The 20,269-nt window shown below is 47.2% G+C and overlaps 7 protein-coding genes and 1 non-coding gene across 8 annotated transcripts; 5 read left to right on the top strand and 3 right to left on the bottom strand.

The window, feature by feature from the left end:
• Positions 1-122: 122 nt before the first annotated feature.
• Positions 123-2,286, top strand: PAAG_07893 (hypothetical protein; the record flags this gene model as incomplete). Its single annotated transcript, XM_002790158.2, has 3 exons — positions 123-399; positions 482-1,116; positions 1,192-2,286. The coding sequence occupies 3 exons, from the start codon at positions 123-125 to the stop codon at positions 2,284-2,286; spliced, it is 2,007 nt and encodes a 668-aa protein (XP_002790204.1).
• Positions 2,287-4,671: 2,385 nt separating this feature from the next.
• Positions 4,672-6,650, top strand: PAAG_07892 (caffeine resistance protein; the record flags this gene model as incomplete). Its single annotated transcript, XM_002790157.2, has 4 exons — positions 4,672-5,003; positions 5,079-5,455; positions 5,519-5,795; positions 5,894-6,650. The coding sequence occupies 4 exons, from the start codon at positions 4,672-4,674 to the stop codon at positions 6,648-6,650; spliced, it is 1,743 nt and encodes a 580-aa protein (XP_002790203.2).
• A 796-nt stretch (positions 6,651-7,446) lies between these two features.
• On the bottom strand, positions 7,447-8,031 carry PAAG_07891 (hypothetical protein; the record flags this gene model as incomplete). Its single annotated transcript, XM_002790156.2, has 2 exons — positions 7,447-7,804; positions 7,937-8,031. The coding sequence occupies 2 exons, from the start codon at positions 8,029-8,031 to the stop codon at positions 7,447-7,449; spliced, it is 453 nt and encodes a 150-aa protein (XP_002790202.1).
• A 648-nt stretch (positions 8,032-8,679) lies between these two features.
• PAAG_07890 (vacuolar-sorting protein snf7) lies at positions 8,680-9,688 on the top strand (the record flags this gene model as incomplete). The annotated part of the gene is made up of 4 exons (XM_002790155.2): positions 8,680-8,854; positions 9,011-9,215; positions 9,309-9,517; positions 9,609-9,688. 4 exons carry the CDS (start codon positions 8,680-8,682, stop codon positions 9,686-9,688), a joined length of 669 nt encoding a protein of 222 aa, XP_002790201.1.
• Positions 9,689-11,325: 1,637 nt separating this feature from the next.
• PAAG_07889 (hypothetical protein) lies at positions 11,326-14,897 on the bottom strand (the record flags this gene model as incomplete). Its single annotated transcript, XM_002790154.2, has 2 exons — positions 11,326-14,681; positions 14,750-14,897. The coding sequence occupies 2 exons, from the start codon at positions 14,895-14,897 to the stop codon at positions 11,326-11,328; spliced, it is 3,504 nt and encodes a 1,167-aa protein (XP_002790200.2).
• A 1,046-nt stretch (positions 14,898-15,943) lies between these two features.
• Positions 15,944-16,023, top strand: PAAG_12461. Its single transcript has one exon. It is a non-coding gene; the product is annotated as a tRNA-Val (tRNA).
• Positions 16,024-16,401: 378 nt separating this feature from the next.
• PAAG_07888 (hypothetical protein) lies at positions 16,402-17,485 on the top strand (the record flags this gene model as incomplete). Its single annotated transcript, XM_002790153.1, has 2 exons — positions 16,402-16,912; positions 17,175-17,485. The coding sequence occupies 2 exons, from the start codon at positions 16,402-16,404 to the stop codon at positions 17,483-17,485; spliced, it is 822 nt and encodes a 273-aa protein (XP_002790199.1).
• Positions 17,486-18,709: 1,224 nt separating this feature from the next.
• Positions 18,710-20,047, bottom strand: PAAG_07887 (cAMP-dependent protein kinase regulatory subunit; the record flags this gene model as incomplete). The annotated part of the gene is made up of 1 exon (XM_002790152.2): positions 18,710-20,047. One exon carries the CDS (start codon positions 20,045-20,047, stop codon positions 18,710-18,712), a length of 1,338 nt encoding a protein of 445 aa, XP_002790198.2.
• Between the last annotated feature and the right edge of the window lie 222 nt (positions 20,048-20,269).

Raw genomic sequence — 20,269 nt, 5'->3', positions numbered from 1 at the left:
CTCCTCCTGACCGGTTTTGTCCGGCAAAGGGATCCCTGTGACAACACTTTCCAGGGCAATTTATTTAATTTTTTTTTTTTTTAATTTAATTTTTTTAAGGTTGATGGTTTTCACATCTACCGATGCCTCGATTAATACTGCGCTTTATTGCTTTCGTTCTTTTTGCTAATGTCCTTTATAATGACCATTGGTCTGGAATCGGGGTGGCAGGGAAGGCTTGGGCAACTGGATCACATCGAATATCCAAACCGTTGGATGTAAACCGGATACTGAGACGTGATGTCACTTCGACGGATGTTTGTAAGAGATGGTCACAGCAGACGGCAGTGGTCAATGGGACCTTATATATCTATGGAGGAAGGTCGATAGCAAATTCAAATCAAGGGGATAATACTTGGAGTATGTAAACACATTTCTCTTCGGGGTTTAAAGGTAAAACTAAATCATCAAATATGCTAATATCCGTTTTCTTTGGTAACAGACAACGACTTCTTAACCCTTGATCTGAAGAGCACTTGGGATATATCAGCACCCAAATTTAATGGCCTCCCCAAACCAAATGGCCCACCTGCTATCTCGATGGGATACCTTTGGAATTCCCTTGAATCGCTTTTCCTATATGGCGGAGAATTTTCAGATAATCCCCGAAAAGTTCCCACGGATTTCAGCTTATGGGAGTACAACATCCTATCTGCGAGTTGGAAAGAGTATACGAACCCTCGCACATCCCGAGGGAGCAATTCCAATGCGGGAGATCAACCAGTTCAGCGATCTGCAGAGGGCGCAGGAATTACAGTTCTAGATCTGGGGAGGGGCTTCTACTTTGGAGGACATCTGGACGGATATACAACAAAGGGATGGGATCTATCTGTCCCGCGTGTCTATCTGAAGTCATTAATTGAGTTTACTTTCCCTGGATATAAAAACCCCGAAGTAGAGAGCTTGGAAGGGGGTAAAGCCGCCGGAGAGGGTGGCGCATGGCGGAATATCACAGAGGGAGGGCTCCAAGAGTCTGCGGGGTTTACCGAACGTGCTGATGGAGTCTTGGTATATGTTCCTGGATTTGGGAAGCAAGGGATCATCTTGGGTTTAGCAGGTGGGACAAACGCGACCTTTGTGAGTTTTAATACCGTGCCCCATTTTGATATTTGCCCATCAACAAACTGACAAGCTAACTTTCGTGATCAATAGACGCAGATGAATGTTATTGATGTCTATGATATTGAAACTTCCACATGGCACAAGCAGGCAACCAGCGGGCAAACTCCAGAGATTCGTGTTAACCCTTGTGCTGTAGCTGCATCTGCAGCAGATGGAAGCAGTATTCAGGTTTACCTCTATGGCGGACAAAACCTAATTCCATATGGAAAACAAAAACAGTATGACGACATGTGGATCCTCACTATCCCCAGTTTCACCTGGATAAAAGTCAACACGGACGGCCAGTCTGTCCCTCCAGCCCGAGCCGGCCACACATGCAATATCTGGAACTCTCAAATCATCACGACGGGCGGATATGTAGGGCAAGACTTGACTTGCGACAGCCCTGGTGTTTACATCTTCGATGCCTCCGAATTAAAATGGCAAAACCAATACGCCGCTTTTAAAGGTGGGAATGACCTCAACCAGCAAGACTCTCAGAAGAAGGATATGAAGGGTCTGAGCGGTATTTATGGTTATCGAGTCCCCAAGGCAGTGCAATCAGTCATTGGTGGCGATGATCAAGGGAGGGCAACCGTGACCGCACCCGCAAAGGCGGCCACTGGCGGGCCCATCGCAACAGGGAAACCGATCACATATATCGTGACGAATCCAGACGGCTCTGTTTCCCGCGTCGGATCACCCGGTGAAATACCAAGTGGGCCCAACATTGCCGCCATAGTCGCCGGAGTGATCGCGGGCTGTCTCTTTATCCTAGCCATATATCTAGGATTCTGTATCTATGTTTATCGCCGTCAACTGGCATTGTACAAGAACCACGTCGCAGCTGTCCAGCGTTCGTCGACAGGTGACAAGTTCGGGGCCTCCGCTCCACTCAACCTCTCCGGGCGCACAAGTGCACAGCTCACGTCGTCCTACAGCGAGTCAGGGTCGAATATCACCGCTGCCCTAAGTCAGCCCGACAATGGCAATTCAATGGGATATTTCCGGCCTGCTAGCGGGCTTGCTGGTGGACTGGGGAGTATGAATAGCAGTACAGACGACCTGCTTGCTGGACAAGAGCCGACGTTTTTGGGGGTGATGTTGAATCCTCGTCGTAGCTTGAGAGTTATTAATAAGGACTGATATCTTTTTCTTTTTCTTTTTTCTTTTCTTTTCTCTTCTAGTATTGTTGTTGATAATCACGATGGTTTTTGCGTTTTACATGTCTATGAAGTTACGCTCTCACCGTCTGTCTTTTATAATGTCTGCTTTTTCATACAGACGAGACTGCATGATAATCCCCTCTGTCTTTCGTGTTTGTTCGTCTCTGTTATATACCCGATTGTGATATCTTATACGAAAAGCCCTCGCCCAATTGCCCTATTCATTTGTTCGAATATCTGTTAAACCATGTTCCCGAGCTCTGGCTACTATTCTTTCAAATATCAGGATATAATAATGATAAGCACGATCATCCATGTGTTATGTATGTATGTGTGAATGCATGTATGAATGCACATACGTACAGTACTTCCTCTTACCTAGAATATGGAACCGCGGTCCCCTTTTAAAGTTATCCATGTGCCTTTGTTGCCTGAGACGAAAATATCAACAGGGTCAAATCCTTTATCTACATAAAGTTTCCAACGCCCGTAAGCACACATCAACGATTAATAATCAGAATTTGAAATCCAGAAGACCGAGGTTCAAATTGCCCTCTGTAGTTAACTATGATCAAATCCAAACCATGAAAAATTAAACGAGCCATCTAGATTCTTGTTACTCCGCCACCACCGTCACACCAACAGCGCGCCCTGTTAGCGCTCTCTGATTGCGCTGCTTGTTGGTTCGTTCGGTCACCAATGAATCAGAAAACGTTATGAGACCGGTGATTGATTGGAAGAAACATTCCGAAGCAATTGGGGCATGATCCCTGGAGTAAGAGGCCGAACAGTTGAGCGTGGTTTAAAAACTCGGCCGGAAAAACCTTCAACGGGGATTTAGTTAAACATTCAGACCATGACACCCCTCATTAAAACTCCATACCACATACACTAGTCATATCTCACACATACGCACCATCTCTACATGCCCTTGACGGTAGTGACTAACCCTTACTCTAACCAACCCTATCCTAACCCCTGATTCTAATCCTAACCCACCTCTCACCCAGGTGTAGGAGGGAGGTTACGTTGAAGAGAGAGATGTATTAATAATGGTTGGTATGTGTGGAGAGTTGCTCATGGTTCTAGAAAAAAAAGTGGGCCCCGCTTTCATAACCATGTTCTACCGCTAAACCCCGGTCTAAAAAAGATGCCGACCAGACGTTGGTTGGTGAATTAGGGCTATCTATTGCCCTGGAAAAAAGAAAGACAAGAAAAAGAGCAATTCTGCCGCCCCCCTCCCAGGGCTGGCTCTAAACCGGCAATCCGGCACACTTAAAAAAAAACCATCTCTGCAAAGGGACAAATTTCTCTTCCAACCAGATATCACGGATGAATCAACATCACCCCATCGGAGATGAGAAGAGGTTGTAACCACCTGACATGGGCATTCCTGTTCATGTGACCTTGCCTTGACCCTGACAATCGCAATGCGTAAACGCTATTATCCCCTGAGTGTTCACAGATGCGTTTTGTGCACTCATGGGCCTCCGGGGAGCCCTTTCATGCTGGGGATCCCTGGGGTTTCCGTGGGGTCTCCAAGCTCTGGAATACAGAATTATGCTACATAGCGACGATAAGTGTTTGTTGCGATACAGCTTTTCGTCTCTTCTGAAGCTGGGTTTTCTTCCCCGCGTCCGTTCCCCCCAGGCCACTAAGTCAAGGGGAACAGACCTTCAATTGAAAACTTGCGGTAACTTTATGCAACGGAAAACCGCACCTTGGTATTTGGTGATCGGAATCATTTTTTATTTTCACATTTTTTGATTTCTCGGACTTTGGCTGTTGATGATTACGGAGTTTCTGCTCCCTCCCATTGGGAACCCCATGTGAACCTATCCTGGTCTTCTGCCCCACATCGGTCGCCTCTATTGAGCTAAAGATGCTAGAAGCGGGCTTGGAACTCGCCTCTCCTCTGGGATACTGTCGACCTGGTGAGGGCGATGATAGACCGTGAGCCTATGATGTCCCCCACCCCTCTGTGGAGGCCCTGTTTCTCCTGTTCGGCTACACCTCTCCGGTGGGTCTGAACAAGCCTAAATTAAAGACATGTAGAAAGAAATCACAACTCCACAACTTGATAAAGTGCTTTTCGTTCTGCTTTTATCTTCTAGCAAATGCTTTTCGTATTTCTCTGCCTCTCGTTCTCATTCCTTAGTAAAATGGCTCTTCAATGTTTGTTGAAATCCGTTTTATGCTCTCTGTTCTAGTTGCCCGTTATTTCTCTAAATGCTGAGCGCTGCTTACGATTATATAACATCATTTCCCGCCAAATGAATCCCTTAAGCGTAATCTATTTCGCGCTTCCTTCTTCAGATTCTTTGACCTCATCATTCATCCCTTCAGCGGCTCCATCTGTTTGACCATGGCTGACCCTGAGAAATGGAGCTCGACACCTCCACTAAAGCTCAGAGAAAGCCAGCATCGTGTTTCTGCCAGTTCCAGTGCCAAAACTGCATCGGAACACAGCTTAGAAATTGCAATTGATGATCCCGATAAAATCATAACCCCCCAGATCTCCAGAGCTTCGCAACCACCGGTATCAACGAAGATCACGTCAATCGGCACTACGGGCACCTCAGACCCCCACTTTGAAGTAGATTGGGAGGATGAACATGACCCCGCGAATCCGAGGAATTTCCGCTTGAGATCCAAGGCGATGATGATAGGAAGTCTTTCTTGGAGCACATTTACTGTGTAGGTGTCCACTGATTTTCCTAGCTGCACAATTTTCGTTAGGCCCTCACACCTAATACTGGTGCAATGAAACAGGATTCATTATTCTACTAGCTATACTGCGGGCCTTACAGAAATAGCAAAAGAGTTTGGTACTTCAGAGATCATAGTGACACTGGGCTTGACCTTTTACCTCGTTGGCCTCGCTGTAGGGTCTGTTATTCTAGCTCCGTTGAGTGAGATGTACGGCAGAAAACCCGTCTCGATTACAAGCATGTCCTTGTTCATGATTTTAATTATACCGTGTGGGGTTTGCAAATCGGTCGCTGTGCTAATTGCCATGAGGTTCCTTGGCGCTATAGCCGGCAGTGCTATGGTTTCCAGTGCCCCTGGCTCAGTAGCAGATCTGGTGGATGATGAACATCGAGCTCTAGCTTTCTCCATTTGGAGTATTGGGCCCCTAAATGGGCCAGGTAAGCCTACTCAAGGTTACCCATCTTAATGCCACAACTTGCTTTATTAACAGTATAATATAGTGTTTGGACCCATCATTGGTGGGTATGTAACACAATACCTGGGATGGAGATGGACCAACTGGCTATCGATGATATTTGCCGGAATTGCGTTGGCTCTTCTTTGCTTCGTGAAGGAAACTTATACTCCAGTGCTCCTTCAGAAGAAAGCCAGGCGTCTTCGAGCAGAAACAGGTGACTCTCGCTGGTGGAGCCGATACGACTATAGAGCTTCCCTAATCGAAGTCCTAAAAGTCAACCTAAGCAGGCCATTCGCAATGGCAGTACTTGAGCCGATATGGTAAGCTCTCTCTCCTCCTTTAATCCCTTCTAAAAACGCCGAACACACACAGTCCAGTCCGATTGACAGAATTTGCGCCCCTATTTCCCGCTTCTCAGCATCTTCTGGAACTTCTACATCGCCGTAGTCTACGGCATTCTATACCTCTGTTTCGTCGCCTATCCAATCGTCTTCCGCCAAATCCGCGGTTGGGCCGTCGGAGAATCTGGCCTTGCCTTCCTCGGTATAGGTGTTGGCTCTCTTATAACCGTTGCCGTCGAACCCCTCCTCCGCCGAATGATCAACAGGCACAAAATGGATCCAGAAACGGGAAAAGTGCCACCTGAATCCATGGTATCTGTCGTCTGCATAGCCGCCGTCCTAATTCCAGCCGGCGAACTCTGGTTTGCGTGGACCTGTGCTCCAAAGGAAATCCACTGGATCGCGCCAATTCTCGCCGGCATGCCCTTTGGTGCGGGCAATACAGCTGTATTCATATACGCATCCAATTACCTAACGTTCAGCTATGGCGTGTATGCCGCATCGGCTATGGCAGGCAATTCCGTCATAAGAAGTACTCTTGGTGGTGTGCTTCCGCTTGTCGGGCCGGCACTTTACAAGAAAATAGGGCCCAATTGGGCTGGTACTCTCTTGGGACTGCTGGAAGTTATGATAATTCCAATTCCGTTCGTGTTTTACAAATACGGGTATAAGATTCGGATGAAGAGTGCGTTGATAAGGACGATGCAGGAAGATAAGAGGAAGCTGGATGGCAAGAGGAGGACAAGAGATGCAAACATTGGGAAGAACCAAAATAGAGAGGAGGCGGAGAAGGACGGTGGAGGAGGGGTGTTAGTGCATAAAGAAGAGGTTTGAAATTCAGTCCCCTTTATGTTCCATGGCTTGGATGCCCTGTTTATTTTCCTTGGGTTTGGGTAACGAGGAAGTTTCATTCCTTCCATTGGTTTCGCGCATCTGAAGGATTTTTTAAAATCAAAAACCTGATAATAATTAGACCATTTAGCTATCACGTTTGCATCATACATGGCGTTTTGTTTATACAGTTTTGTGAGCGCTCTTCTCATTCAGTTGTTTATTTTCTTCATATTCCGCCAAGACCCTAAATCTATTCGCACATAGGCAAATTGCGTCAATGCGTGTTCGGGGCACATGGTTTTCAGGTTCATTTGGAGATTTATTTGGTTGCATACGAACGGGAAAACATTAGACAGAAGAAAAGATAAACCGCAACATATAACATGCTTCTTAGAATAGCTCCACCCTTTCGAACCTTGCATTGACTTCTCCATCCACGTTTGCTTCTCTCCGATCTAACTGGTTCAGAACTTTCACGTAGGTCCAACAATCCTGCAGTATTATTTCGAATGTTCATTCATTGTGTAACACTTGATAATATACGCTGGTAGACTCTTAGCCTGCTGGGGAGAAAAGAAATCTCTGCCCAAATATGCCCTTTTTCGGGAGTTGGGACCTGGGTATGGTCGATGAACCCGAATGCGTGTCAATGTTACGATGGCACGAGTTATAGTGACTCTCAAGGGGGAAATGATTCCATTAGAACAATGCAGTGGAATCTTTTGGGTTTGCCATCCAGAAGAAACGAGTCAGACATCAACACATCTCACCGCTTTCGAATTGAATCCAGAGCCGCTTAATCTGGCCTTTTCACCCTCCTATCCGCATCTTCCCAATCCTGGAGCACACGCTCATACTCCCCAAGATGCACAGCATCGGCAGAGAAAACCATCACGGCCTGAACGTATATCGGCCTGCCAGTTCCGCTGGCTGTTGACTGAGTGCCGTTCAACGAACTCGCTGTCGTCCTTGATGACAATCGTTCCCTTACGTAGCCCAGTACATTTAGCCAAGCGCCGACCTGCAGATCGGTGGCTTTGAGAGACCCCAGAAGTACAGTTACGTCCACAAAAATGGAGGGGATGGCGCCCGATGTAAACGGATAGTTATGCTCGAGAGTAAGATGGCCGGTTGAAGTGTTGTAGGAAGAAACGCTGGGGCATGATATTAGTTTTTTAAAAATGAATCAATAGACATATATTTATCATTTGATGTTCTAAATGCTATATGTATTTCTGCACCACAACCTTTAACTAACGACGACACTTCGTGCTATCGAAACTCACCAGCCAAGGAAGCGGACTTTTGAACCTGCTGGGAATCCTGAAATTTCAGAGAGAAACGCCCGCGTTGTAGGGAGAGGGCCCGGGCATTGGCTCATGATATAAGGAACAAACAAAAATTGACGTTATTGTATGCCATATTTATACGTAAAAAGGATAAAATTTAGTGGACATGCTTTTCCCACTGTATATATGTCTGGATAGTTAGTTGCATATAAGTAAGTACCAACGATTTGGTGCAGACTTTACTATCAGGGAACTTTCGGGAGCAGAGACGTTCAAGGAACCGCTGACTAATCGGGCGGAAGCGGGCATGTTTAATTAAAGTTGGACACGTGACGCTTCCGCGGTTGGATGTCATAGTGGTTAATGAGCCTCACCAACAAAAGATGCACCATCGCAGCCAACTCTCATCCAGCCAAAAATCTCATCATCACGCCGTCAACGAACCACTATAGCCATATATCTCGTAATACCCTCTCAGTTGCACCGTCCTTCCTTTAGACTACTTCCCTTCGTATCCCGTTACCTCCCACCCTACGATCATCATCCGGATCACCTCCCGGCTTGTTTTCAGTCCGCCTAATCCTTTCCGACATCCCGCATTTGCCAACGCTGATATCTATCGCCGCTCCCGCATCCAACTCGGACTCCTTGTTGTACCTATAACTGCCGTTACGTAACCTCGACCTTTGCATTTCTTGGTTACATTTCTGCAGTCTCCTGGCCAGTCTCCGACGGTAACTATGTGGTCGTGGTTTGGCGGCGGATCTGCTCAGCAGAGGAAGGATGCCCCCAAAAATGCCATCCTGGCCCTGCGCCAACAACTTGACATGCTTCAGAAAAGAGAAAGACATTTGGAAAACCAAATGGCAGAACAGGATGCTATAGCCCGGAAGCATGTTACTACAAATAAAAACGGTACGTCTGTTAGGAGAGTCCCAGTTCTACCCCGCTTCAGAGGTCAAGGCAGCAGAAAACCGGTCTCAGTAACTGCCCAGCTCCATAAAGAAGTTTAACCTGGAATGTCCTTTCTGTGGTCGTTGTAACTAACGTCATATCTTTTCTTTTATATAGCTGCCAAAGCTGCTTTGCGACGGAAGAAAGCTCATGAACGATCCCTTGAACAAACAAGCGCCCAGATTATCCAAATCGAACAACAAATATCCTCTATCGAGGCAGCAAATATCAACCAAGAAACCCTCCTCGCAATGAAGAATGCTGGAAATGCCATGAAAAAAATCCACAGCGGACTTACTATCGAGAAAGTGGACGAGACTATGTATGTCGCTTGCCATCATCTCCCTGGCCATCAATAATACGTCCCATATCTTGAGACAAAGGCAGCGGTGGGCTAACATGATATGACCAATAGGGACCAACTACGAGAGCAACATGCACTCAACGAGGAGATTGTAAACGCCATTACAAACAACACCATCGGCGAGCCGCTAGACGAGATGGAGCTTGAAGCAGAACTGGAGGGCATGGAACAAGAACAGATTGACGAGAGAATGCTCAAAACTGGAACTGTACCAGTTGCAGATCAGCTTGGTACCCTACCAGCAGCCGTAAATGGACCACGTGAGTTATCATTACCCTTGCGGTCATGTGGCGCCCCTATATGATCTTGTTATAAAAAAGGAAAACTAACATATCAAAAATGTTCTTCCAGTCAAAGGCAAAGAAAGAGCCACGGAAGAAGAGGATGAGGAAGCAGAGCTGGCGAAACTGCGCGCAGAGATGGCCATGTAATGCATGCACTTCCTTTACTTATTATTTTTCATTGAGAATGAGAATAATTGAATGCATCCGCATGCCCAACTTATCCAAATGCATTCGGGCAAAAGGTTCACACTCTATTTTTGGCTGAGAGGAGAGACCTTTCCCGTTTCCTTCAGAATCTCGCATCATCCCTATTCCCTCCCACTTTATTGTACCCGGGTTTTCTGTGCGTCGATGTTAAGTTACCTACTTCATAAACTCTCATATCGGCGTCGGGAGCTTCTATTTTCCTCTGATTTTCTTCACCCCTTCTCCTTTAACGTTCCATTATATGACGCGGAGTCTCCTGATTCATAGCTCCTTTACAGTCTGTTTATTTAGCTGTCCTTTTTAATGCCTGTATCCCTGCTTATTTGTAAGTGTTCACTTTTGCATATGGATATGATGATACGGGAACCCCATTCTCCTAGCGCTTTCTTTTCTTTTCTACCCACCAGCTACATCTAGCCATATCTGTTAACTAACCCGTATATATATAAAGGGGAAGTAAAAAACCATCTAAATCCATAATCCTGTAACTTTACGCAGTACGCCGGAAATACCCACATTGTAGCTATTGTGCCTACCTCCACCAACAGAGTGCCCTTACCATTGCCTCGTGCCCAAAAGGCATCCAATATCTCAGGAATTGATGCTATCCAGAAACAATGGGCGTATATCATATGTGCCTCAATTAAACCTAGCTTTATGATAGAAATTTAACCAAAGCAACCTGTTCTAATGGGGTATATAAAATACTTGATAAGACAAGACAAAACGATTTCAGTCCACCAGCTCCTCCCATCAGAAGTAACGGATGGCTACCTAGATAGGTAGCTACCATAGGTATAGAGACGGACACTAGGGCGTTTTCCCATTTACATTGGTTTCTGAACAAGGATCGAGATCCGGGTCAAAAGGAAGAAAGGATGCAACAAAAAGAAATAAAGAGTACAGAATAGATGAGATGAAATAATATCTGCAAAATGAAACCACGCCAATGCAGACATATATGTATGTGCATATGCTTGCGGATATTCTATTGACAAAAAGAAAAACTTAGAAAGCAGCCATCTTATAATAACCACCTGCAGTTTCCCCCTTCTCCCTATGAAAATGGAATGAACAAAAACAAAGATCACCATCCCCTAAACCAGATTTAAAAACCCAGCATTGCCCCAACACCTCCCACTCCCACACCCTCCCCCCTCCCAAAAAAAAAGGTGAGAAAGATGTAATGAGAATCATTTCCTTCGTTTCTCATTCGATCGTAAGAACGGAAAAGAGGAGAATTATTTAAAAGAAAGGAAAACCAGCTGATGGATATGATAGAGTAGCTTATCTATGCATGGAATATGAAAAAAAGAAAAAGTATCCAACCCCAATGCAAAGATCATTGACAGACAAGATTGTGGAAGTGAACGGTAAAAAGTTGTGGGGAGGGCCGGGAAAGGAGGCCAATTTAAAAAAAAAAAAAAAAAACCAACAACAAACCAACGGGTATGTAAACCAGCGGAAATCGACTTCCTTTCCGGCATAAAACGGCAAACACGCACCACATTTCCAAACCCGGCAATACCAAAAGGGGGAAAGAAGGGGAGGTGGAACAAAAGAAAAGGAAAAACGAATCACTCCTCATTCAACCCCGCAATAATCCCCTTCAAGGCATCGATAATAACAGATTCATCCTTCGGTTCACCACCGGGGAATGAACTTTCCGTTGCGCCATTGAGCACGCGGTTGCGAGCGCTTCGTAAGACTTTAGAGATATATTCTTTATCTTCGTAGTCTTCCATTAGCACTGCTTCGAAATTATCGATGGCTTGGTTTGCTCGCTCGAGGAATGATGGTTCGGGTTCGGGTTCAGGTTCAGGTGCTGGAGGAGGTGCGGGGGGGGGTTGGGTGGTTGGATTTTGAGGTGGGAGTGCCGATGGTGGTTGGGTATGGGTATGGGTATTAGGATTGGTATTGGGAGGCTGGGATGGAGGAAGGGTTTGAGGTTGGTATTGCGGCTGGGGCTGGTTCGTTGAAGGTGCTGAAGGCGGTTTGGAAGGACCGCTATTAGACGAAGGTGGTCGGGTACTTTGGATGGGATGAGGGGTGTGATTGAGGAATTTGTATTGTTCAGGGGGGCACATCCGTTGTGGGGTTTGTTGCTGTTGCTGCTGTCGCTGCTGTTGTTGCTGCGACTGCTGTAATTGCGGCTGTGGTTGTTGTGTGGGAACCTTTTGGGATTGTCGTAGTTGCGGAGGAGCAGGAGCGCTGGACTGTTGTTGTTGAGGAAGATTTTGTTGCTGCTGCTGTAGCGGTGGAATTGATGGAGGTTGTCGTTGTTGTTGCTGTTGCTGTTGTTGTGCTTGTAATATCTCGGGAGGTGGAGCTGAGGCATACGGTGACCGGTATGTCGAAGTTGTGGAATTGGCAAATGTGGGCAGGAGATTTTTACGCAGTGCAGGCGGGAGTGAGAGAGCAGCGGAATTTGGTATGGAGTAAGGACTGTTATGTGACAGCGTCGGACCTCCTCCAAGAGGAGACTGGCCGTTACCTATAGTGGGTAATGCGAAGAGGTGAGAGTTGTGACGATCGGGCACGTTAGGACGGGGGGTATTAAACTGTGTGCCTGAAGTGGGCGCCAGGTAGGGTTGGCTGTTTGTGAGATTGTGGGTAGTTTGCGAGGTAGTATGTGAGGGAGGAGGGGGTGAGGGCCTCCGTTTCTTTTCCTTATCAACAGATGCCCCGGGTGTGAGCTTCCACGACCATCCTTTCCCGTCCCTTTCTGCGTGTTCAAACAGATGAGCATTTCCGTTAAGGTTATGGCGAACGCTTGATGTCCAACCCTCAGTCTCACATCTAAACCGGAAATATGGATATTTCAACTTAAGCGCGCGATATATTTGTTTCAGAGTCATTGGCGTCTGCGATTCGGTCAGAGCGTCGAAAATGAGAACGGCATAGTTATATGGAGGCTTCGCGAGGTCCTCACTGGTGTAGAAACTTTCAGGAGGATAATCGGGTGACGGAGATTTCGACGGCTTTCGTTTTTTCATAGGCGTCTGTTTGGGGACATCTTCAGCGCCGATGGTAGCATTAGCATCGCCACCTTCAATAGAAGGAATGGCCATGTCGTTAGAAGTTGAATCTGGCTTCTTCCGTTTGGTGTATTTACGTTTTTCTGCCTTTGCGCTCGGAGGATCGTCTTGCCCGGATTCTTTCCCAGTCTTTCCAGTCTTTCCGCGACCTAAAGGAGGTGGCGTCACACCACCGTTGGCTTCCCGTTTGGCAGCCAGTTTCTGTTCCCTAGCTATTTCAGCTCGTTCTCTCTTGGACATGATTCCGTCTTTGGGTGGGCGACCTGGCCCGCGACGACGAGCAGGCTGGGCAGAACTCTCCGGGCTGACTTCAGCTGTGACTTTCGACTTAGGTACTGGCTCCTTGTTAGCTTTCATAGGTGTTGGTCGATCTTCCGTTCCACTGAATTCCGAGCCATCCGTATCCATGTTATCAACCACCTCAGCGTCACTGCCCGCTCTAGCATCCTGCTCGCCTTGATTTCCTGCAACTTCCTCTTCATCTCCATTGATTATTTCAGGTTCATCTTGGTCTGCTCCAGTTTCACCAACCGGAACATCTGGAAGCACAAATCTCACACGGACACCACCTATTTGGATGAAGTCACCACTGTGCAGCGGCCTCACCTGGCCCGGCGCAAGCCAATCCGCACCCATGAAAGCCCCGTTCCTTCCAATAACTTCCATCTCAAAGAGATTTCGGTCGAAGTTGTAGGCGATTTTGACGTGCTTTCTAGATATACCACGATGAGTGGCGACAGAGCCATTAGAAGGCGCGGGAGGATGAATTGGTATTGTTGGACACGCGTCCGGCGAAGGTAATAATGACAACGTATCGACAGGCTTAGGGTCATTTCTTGAACGCAATGACTGCATCGCAAGAGCATTGTAGTCTTTTGTTATTTCTGGCGTCTCGAGAGAAGCAGAGGGAACTTCTGCAGCGGCCATGTGTAAAGTTGGACGACGTTGGTCGCCATGGGATGAATTGGATGACTTCCAGCTCACTTGGGGCGGGAATTGCTGGGGAACGTCAGGATCGAAGCCCATGATGCCGCCTCTATCACTGACCACACTGCCCATTATAGCACTTCCTTCATGCTTCACGCGATTTGGGGTATAGGACTTGTTTCCCCCACTTGAACTTTGCGCTCTTGCCTGTCTGACTTGGAGTTCCCGCTGCAAGGCAGCGCGAGCAGCGCGGACATCGCGGCCCAAAATAAACGAGTATGTGTTGACGTAGAAATGTCCATCGTCAAACTCTAGTTTTGCAAAGGCCTGAATGCGAGGTTCAGAACCGACGACAGACTCCGTCGCGGCCTGAGAATTTTCCCCGTCGGTATGTGGTGGGGGTTCTGGATAGTTAACAATACGGGGAGTTGGGCCGAAATGAACATCTCCATTGAAGTAAGCGTCTGTGAGCAGTTCATTCTGTCGCAGTGCTTCCTTCGTGTTTTTAGGTGTACCCAAGGGTAGCAAACCGGAGCAAAGTTTTTCTAGCTCCGATTCCATCTTATCATTGTTGTTCCGTAAGGTATCCAACCTCATGTCCAAATCCTTGGATATGTTTGCCTCTGGAACCCCTTGTAATACATTCGCAAGGATATCTTGACCTTTTTTCATTCCCTCATTCACTCCGTTGTTAACTCCCCAACCAGGCTCCTTCGCAGGGTCATTCACATCAACAGCCCCAGTGCCAGAGCCATTCACATTGTTCTCCATTTGCGCTGGTGGTTCTGACACGTTCGAGGGTTGTTCGGGCAATACATTCTTGTCTTTTCTGGGGTCATCAGCTGCGAGTTTGGTTGGCAGGGCATCTTGTGTTGTATCATTGGCGGTCGGCTTGTTGGCAAAAAGTTGGGCTAGAAGAGCGCTCGCGGCGCTTTGCTTTTCCCGATCGGTCTGTTTCTTGTAGTCATCTACACATATCATATCGAGTCAGTTCCATATGACAACGGCTATATAGAAGTTTGAAGGATACGCATACCCGAGAGGGCGGACAAGGCGCCGACCTTGTTCGGTACATCGGCCGGGAGGTCCCGGGAACAGTCACTGAGATTGTAGGCAGACCGATCTGGCGCCGCATCGTGAGGCGGATGGCCCATCAGCGACGTCGTCAGGGTCTGAGACGACATTTGCATGCAGTTGCCAGGGACCAACCCAACCTGCTCGAGCTAAAGCGGTGAAGTTGAAGAAATGCAGTTCGATTCCGTAGGGTTTCTTCTTGGGCAGCTGCAGTCAACCGTAGACAGACAGGAACTTGCTCAGGCTTACTTAGGCTTACTTCGGTATAGTCCGCTTGGCCGCATCGTTTAGCTATCCGATTTGGGTCTAAGTACGGCTGCTGACTCATCCACCAACTGCGGCTGTTCCTTGGCAAGGGTCACTCTACATAACACATGGAGGGAGGTTATGGGGTTGGAATGCTTTCCCCAGACAGTGCTAAATGAGACAAATGATTGCATCAGCCCGTATACGATGTATTTACTTCAATTGACATCCGGCCCTCCTGCTTTCCTCTGAAATTACCACACTTCCGCGCCGTCCATATTCCCTCCCCAGGATGTCGGACTCCACGCCGCGTTCGCTTGGTTGACCAATTTGCTCTGATGCAAGGAATATTTTGTGTGGTAGATCTTCCGGGAAAAGCACAATGAAACTTCTGTGCCCCTGTTGAAATTGAATATGAAATTTGGATGTCTGTTTGTCTACGGAATAGGATGTTTGACCAAACCGAGGGCGCGAAAAGTAGTTAAAACGATGTGGTAGACTCCAACTCTCGAAAAAAGGGCGCTTATTCTAAGAAGCGAAAAGATAACTATTTACCATCCATACTCTGCTATTTATGTAACCATTCATATACGTTTCCACCCACAATAGCTCGGGGACCACCGTGAGTTCGACACATATTGGCAACTGGAGCTAGCCTGACTGATGGGATAGGAGATTGGCGGGATAATTTGGATTGCGGGGTAAGGCAAGCATTGTGCGACTACAACAGCTACTTTGTATATACACAGTGTAAGGAGGAGAAACAGAATGTGGACTGACCTCCCATTCATGTAATCGGACTCCATCTACCCTGTTACTCTGACCAGCGAATGTCAATATGCGACCCTTAGCCTTTTTTCCCTCTCTGTAGAAGTTTAGGTAGGTAGTCCGATTACAAATCTCTAAGACAGATCGATTGGCCCAGTGGTCAAGGCGCCCGCTTTACAGCGAAATCGCGGGAGATCGCAGGTTCGAGCCCTGCATCGATCATATTTTTTTTAATACCTGTGTTTTTCAGACCCTTTTCTTCTTGGTCCCACCCCCACAATATCTCCCCAACATCCCGCGGTTGTTGAAGGTGGAGATTCGAGCGGCGGAAGTCTTCATCTGATTTTATATTTATTATCGCTAAATCTATCTTACCTTTTGCCATAAGGTATTTCGATATCTTTCATGATTTACAAGTCAATTCCCACCTCAATCATTTGAATCATGAAGCCGACACTAATCTGACTCTTCAAGTTGCGATATTAAACCGCATTCAATCCGAAGCCACCATCCCCTGTAAATAGCAGACCCAATATATAACAGACACCCAACGAGAAAAAGCAATAGTAAGACATAGATATACACATTATACCTAGAACAATGGCACCAAAAGCCAACAAAAAATCCTCCGCAAAACAAACCCCCTCCAAAACAACCTCTACCTCCATACCTAGCAGCAGCACCAGCACCAGCACCAGCACCAAACCCAACCCCAGCACAAACACCACGCCCCCAAACTGGCCCCCCCTCAAACCGCTCATCCCCCTCTCAGACCTCCACCTCACAACCCTCCTCAAGGATCAAATCCTCATAATCCGAAACCTCTTCACCGGAACCCTCTGCAAAACCTACGTCTCCTTCCTCTCCTCACTGCCGCTGGTCACAACGCACACAAGACCCAAGAGGGGAGAGGCTGTGCGTGTCAATGATAGGTTCCATGTGCATGATCCGGCATTTGCGGAGAGGTTGTGGAGCTCGACTGCGTTGAGGGAGCTGGTGCTTTCTGATGAGAGTGGGGGTGGGCAGGGGTTGTGGGGAGGAGAGGTCCTGGGGCTGAATCCGAATATACGGATATATAGATATGGGCCTGGGCAGTTTTTCGATAGGCATTGTAAGTTATATGCTATTTTTTATTTTATTTTTTGGATTCTACTTAGATATCGGAATACCGGAGAAATCGGGGTTGTAAATATAGATGACGTATGTACTACTACTGTACGGTAAATGTATATGTGCATACACATCTTTAAGGGCCAGTGTAGGGAGAGATCTAAACGGATTCCGCCCCAACCCCCACCTCTCCCCTGTCCTCTATACATGATCACATCACGAATTCCACCCATCTCTAACAAATCCAATTGTCCCCCTTATAGACGACGACTCCGTCCCCCTATCCATCCCTTCTCCGTCTCCAACTAACAACAACACTACCGCCACCACCATCCGCGCAAAAACTACCTGGACCCTCCTAATCTACCTAACAACCTGCACAGGAGGGGAAACCGCCTTCTACCCCGAGAAGCCCACAAAGGCATCCCGACAGCCGGACCCGGTTGTCGTGGGATTGGAGGCCGGAATGGCGTTGCTGCATAGGCATGGGGAGAGTTGTCTCCTGCATGAGGGGCGGGAGGTGACGGAAGGGGAGAAGTGGGTTATCAGGAGCGATTTGGTTGTTAGAAGATGATTTTGGGCTGGATGGGGGCGGGGGAGCTGGGAAGGGTAGCCATTTCGGCTTTGGTATTTTTGGTACGATACTTATGTTGTGATATAGTTATGCCTTTTTACTTTTTGCGTTTGAAAAAGGGTGAACGGATCTAACGTCATGAAATATACAAGGTATGTTTTACCCCTTGCAAATTTCGTAGGTTTAAGTTCAATGATTATGGGCCAAGGACATGTAGAGGTTATGGCTTGATTAGAATAAAGGGGGGAGACAACAGCAACATCAAGAAGCAGAGAATAGAGGAGGAGAGGGAAAAAGCGAAGAGGAAAAGACGGAATTTCCAATTAAAAATACCATACTAAAAATAATATGGAGAAAAGCAGCAGGCAAATGGTAACTATGTTATATAGTAATTCACCCCATCAAACAAAATTCCAAAAGGAAGAAGGTAGAGAGGGAAAAGAAAATAGCCGTTGAGATGAAAATTGAATGATTCAAGGCTGTCAGTGTTCATCGTGGTGAGTAATAGAATATAGAACATGCAGGGGCTTTTTTTTTCCTTGCTTTTTTTTTTCAGAATCCTCTTTGGATGGCATTTGAAAAAGAACATTGAAGCAAATTTTTCATCAAAAATCTCCAAAAAGCAGCTTCACATTTCACTTCACTTCACATTTCTTTTTTTTCTTATTTTTTCCCTTTTTTTTTCTTTTTTTTCTTTTTTTTTTTTTTTTTTTTCTTTCTTTCTGCCTTTACCATTTTCCTTTTGAGCTTGTTTTTCCCATTTTTGATATTAAGTCGTCATTCATCATCGCTAATATTCATCATGCTCCATTTTTCGGCCCTAGTGAATTAACCCGCTCCGCTCCACCCCGCCCCTCCATCCCTTCACCTAAAATAAAATTTAGAAGAGCCCAACTTGCTATTTTTTAGTTTTATTTTGTTTCAGAGGGGGAAGTTGTAGGGAACATTTTCCGTCTTACCCACCCTGCGCAGCAGAAAAACTAGATAATAAATGAAAAATAAAACAGAATGCATACATGCAGAGACGACGCCCAACATAAAACTTCGGAGTCGAAAAAAAACAGGAGCAAATAAAAACACAAAAACGATCCTAATGATAATGAAAAATGAAAAAGTGAAGAAGGCACAAACCATCAGATTTACTCTGAAAGTAAGAAATAAAACGAATAAAAAGCAAAATAGAATAAAGATATGAAGCGGCATCCTAGATATAGAAATAAACCCCTACCTCCCTTTCTGCGCAGAATCACTCTCATTCGTCGAATTAGAAGCACCACCATTAGAAGCAGCAGTCTCATACTCCGCCCGCCTCATAATATCCTCCACAGACCCAAGCAGCCTCTTAAACCCATCCCTCCCCAATTGCGCTACCTTCACATCCGTCTTGGCAACCACACTCGCGGCCCTAGGTTTTTCATCCAACAACGAAAGTTCCCCAAAATAATCCCCACGCTTATAATGCTTCACAGGCCCTTCAATGCCCTGCTTAAATGCCTCCGCCTCCCCGGATTCAAGTAAATAAAACGTATTACCGGGATCCCCCTCTTTGATAATCGTAGAGCCGGCGCTGTGCTTGACTGTATCCAACGCATCTGCGATCTTGGCGCGCTCGTAGGGACGCAGGGAGGAGAGAAGGGGAACCTCTTCGAGAAACGCTTCGTACATGCGGCGTCGTTGGAAGGCAGAGTCCATCAGGATGCGGCGGAAGGTGATGCGGTCCAAGGCCCAGAGGGTGGATTTGGGAACAGTTGAGACGACGGTGGCGGCGCGGGGAGCATTGTACATTAGTGCCAATTCACCAAATGAGCCTCCCGGACCGATGGTTGTGACTTTCGTGCCTAGGCCTGCGGCGCCGCCGGGTTGCACAGAGCCGGCTGGGTTGATGTAGACGTCGAACACACCATTTTCGACGATGTAGAAGAAGTCACCTGCGTCGCCTTGGGTGATGACCTTGATGTCCTTTGCCGGTATTGGCTTTTCGACGAGGGCGTTGAGCACTGTGCGGAACTGTTCGTCATCCAAGTGAGTGAAGAGGAAGTTTGTGGAGACGGCTTTTTGGAGGCGGGAGAGTTGGATGGGGGTTTTGGGGTGGTAGGGGGGGATCCAGCTGTCTGCGCCTGAGTTGGAGGGGTTCAAGGATTCGGCAGAGACGGAGGTGCGGCGACCTAGGGCGTAGTTGTTTGGGAAACTGGGGTCTGGGGGGCTGGTGCTGGTGCTGGTGCTGGTGCTGGTGCCGGATGGGGGAAAGGAGGAGGGGGCATGGGATTCTTGGGGAACACTGGAGAAGGGGTTGCGGTGGAATGAGTCTCCGTCAGCTTCTGCGTCGCCGCCACCTCCACCTCCAGCTGCGCTGGTGCTGGTGCTCTTGCTGAGTCCGCTAGGGCCCGCTGGATGATCTGTGGGGGAACGAGAGGTAGCGGCAAGATATTGATGACCGGGAGCGGTGTGGTGGAAGTTGGTTTGTGTGGGGGACGAGATGAATTCGTCTTCTTCTTCTATCTTGGAGACGTCGGAAGTTCCACTGCCGAAAGGGTTGGGGCTGGGGAACATATTACGGGCCATTGCGAGGGGACCTCTTTTGAGGCAAATGAGCCAGCTTGTTTGTAGCGAGGTAGTTCTGGGGCGGTTGGTTGGTACGGACAAAGTTTGTAGGATGGAGCGGGGAAACTGGATGACGGTATGAGGAGCGGTTAGAGGGAGATCAGCAGGGCAGAAGTGATTGTGATGGAGTTGGAGGTGACGAGCATTGATGTAGAAAGGATGGGATGTGGGAGGCGGTAAATA

This window comes from Paracoccidioides lutzii (assembly GCF_000150705.2).
Source record: "Paracoccidioides lutzii Pb01 unplaced genomic scaffold supercont2.27, whole genome shotgun sequence".
NCBI classification, from domain to species: domain Eukaryota; kingdom Fungi; phylum Ascomycota; class Eurotiomycetes; order Onygenales; family Ajellomycetaceae; genus Paracoccidioides; species Paracoccidioides lutzii.
This window is presented reverse-complemented; position numbering and strand designations above follow the sequence as displayed.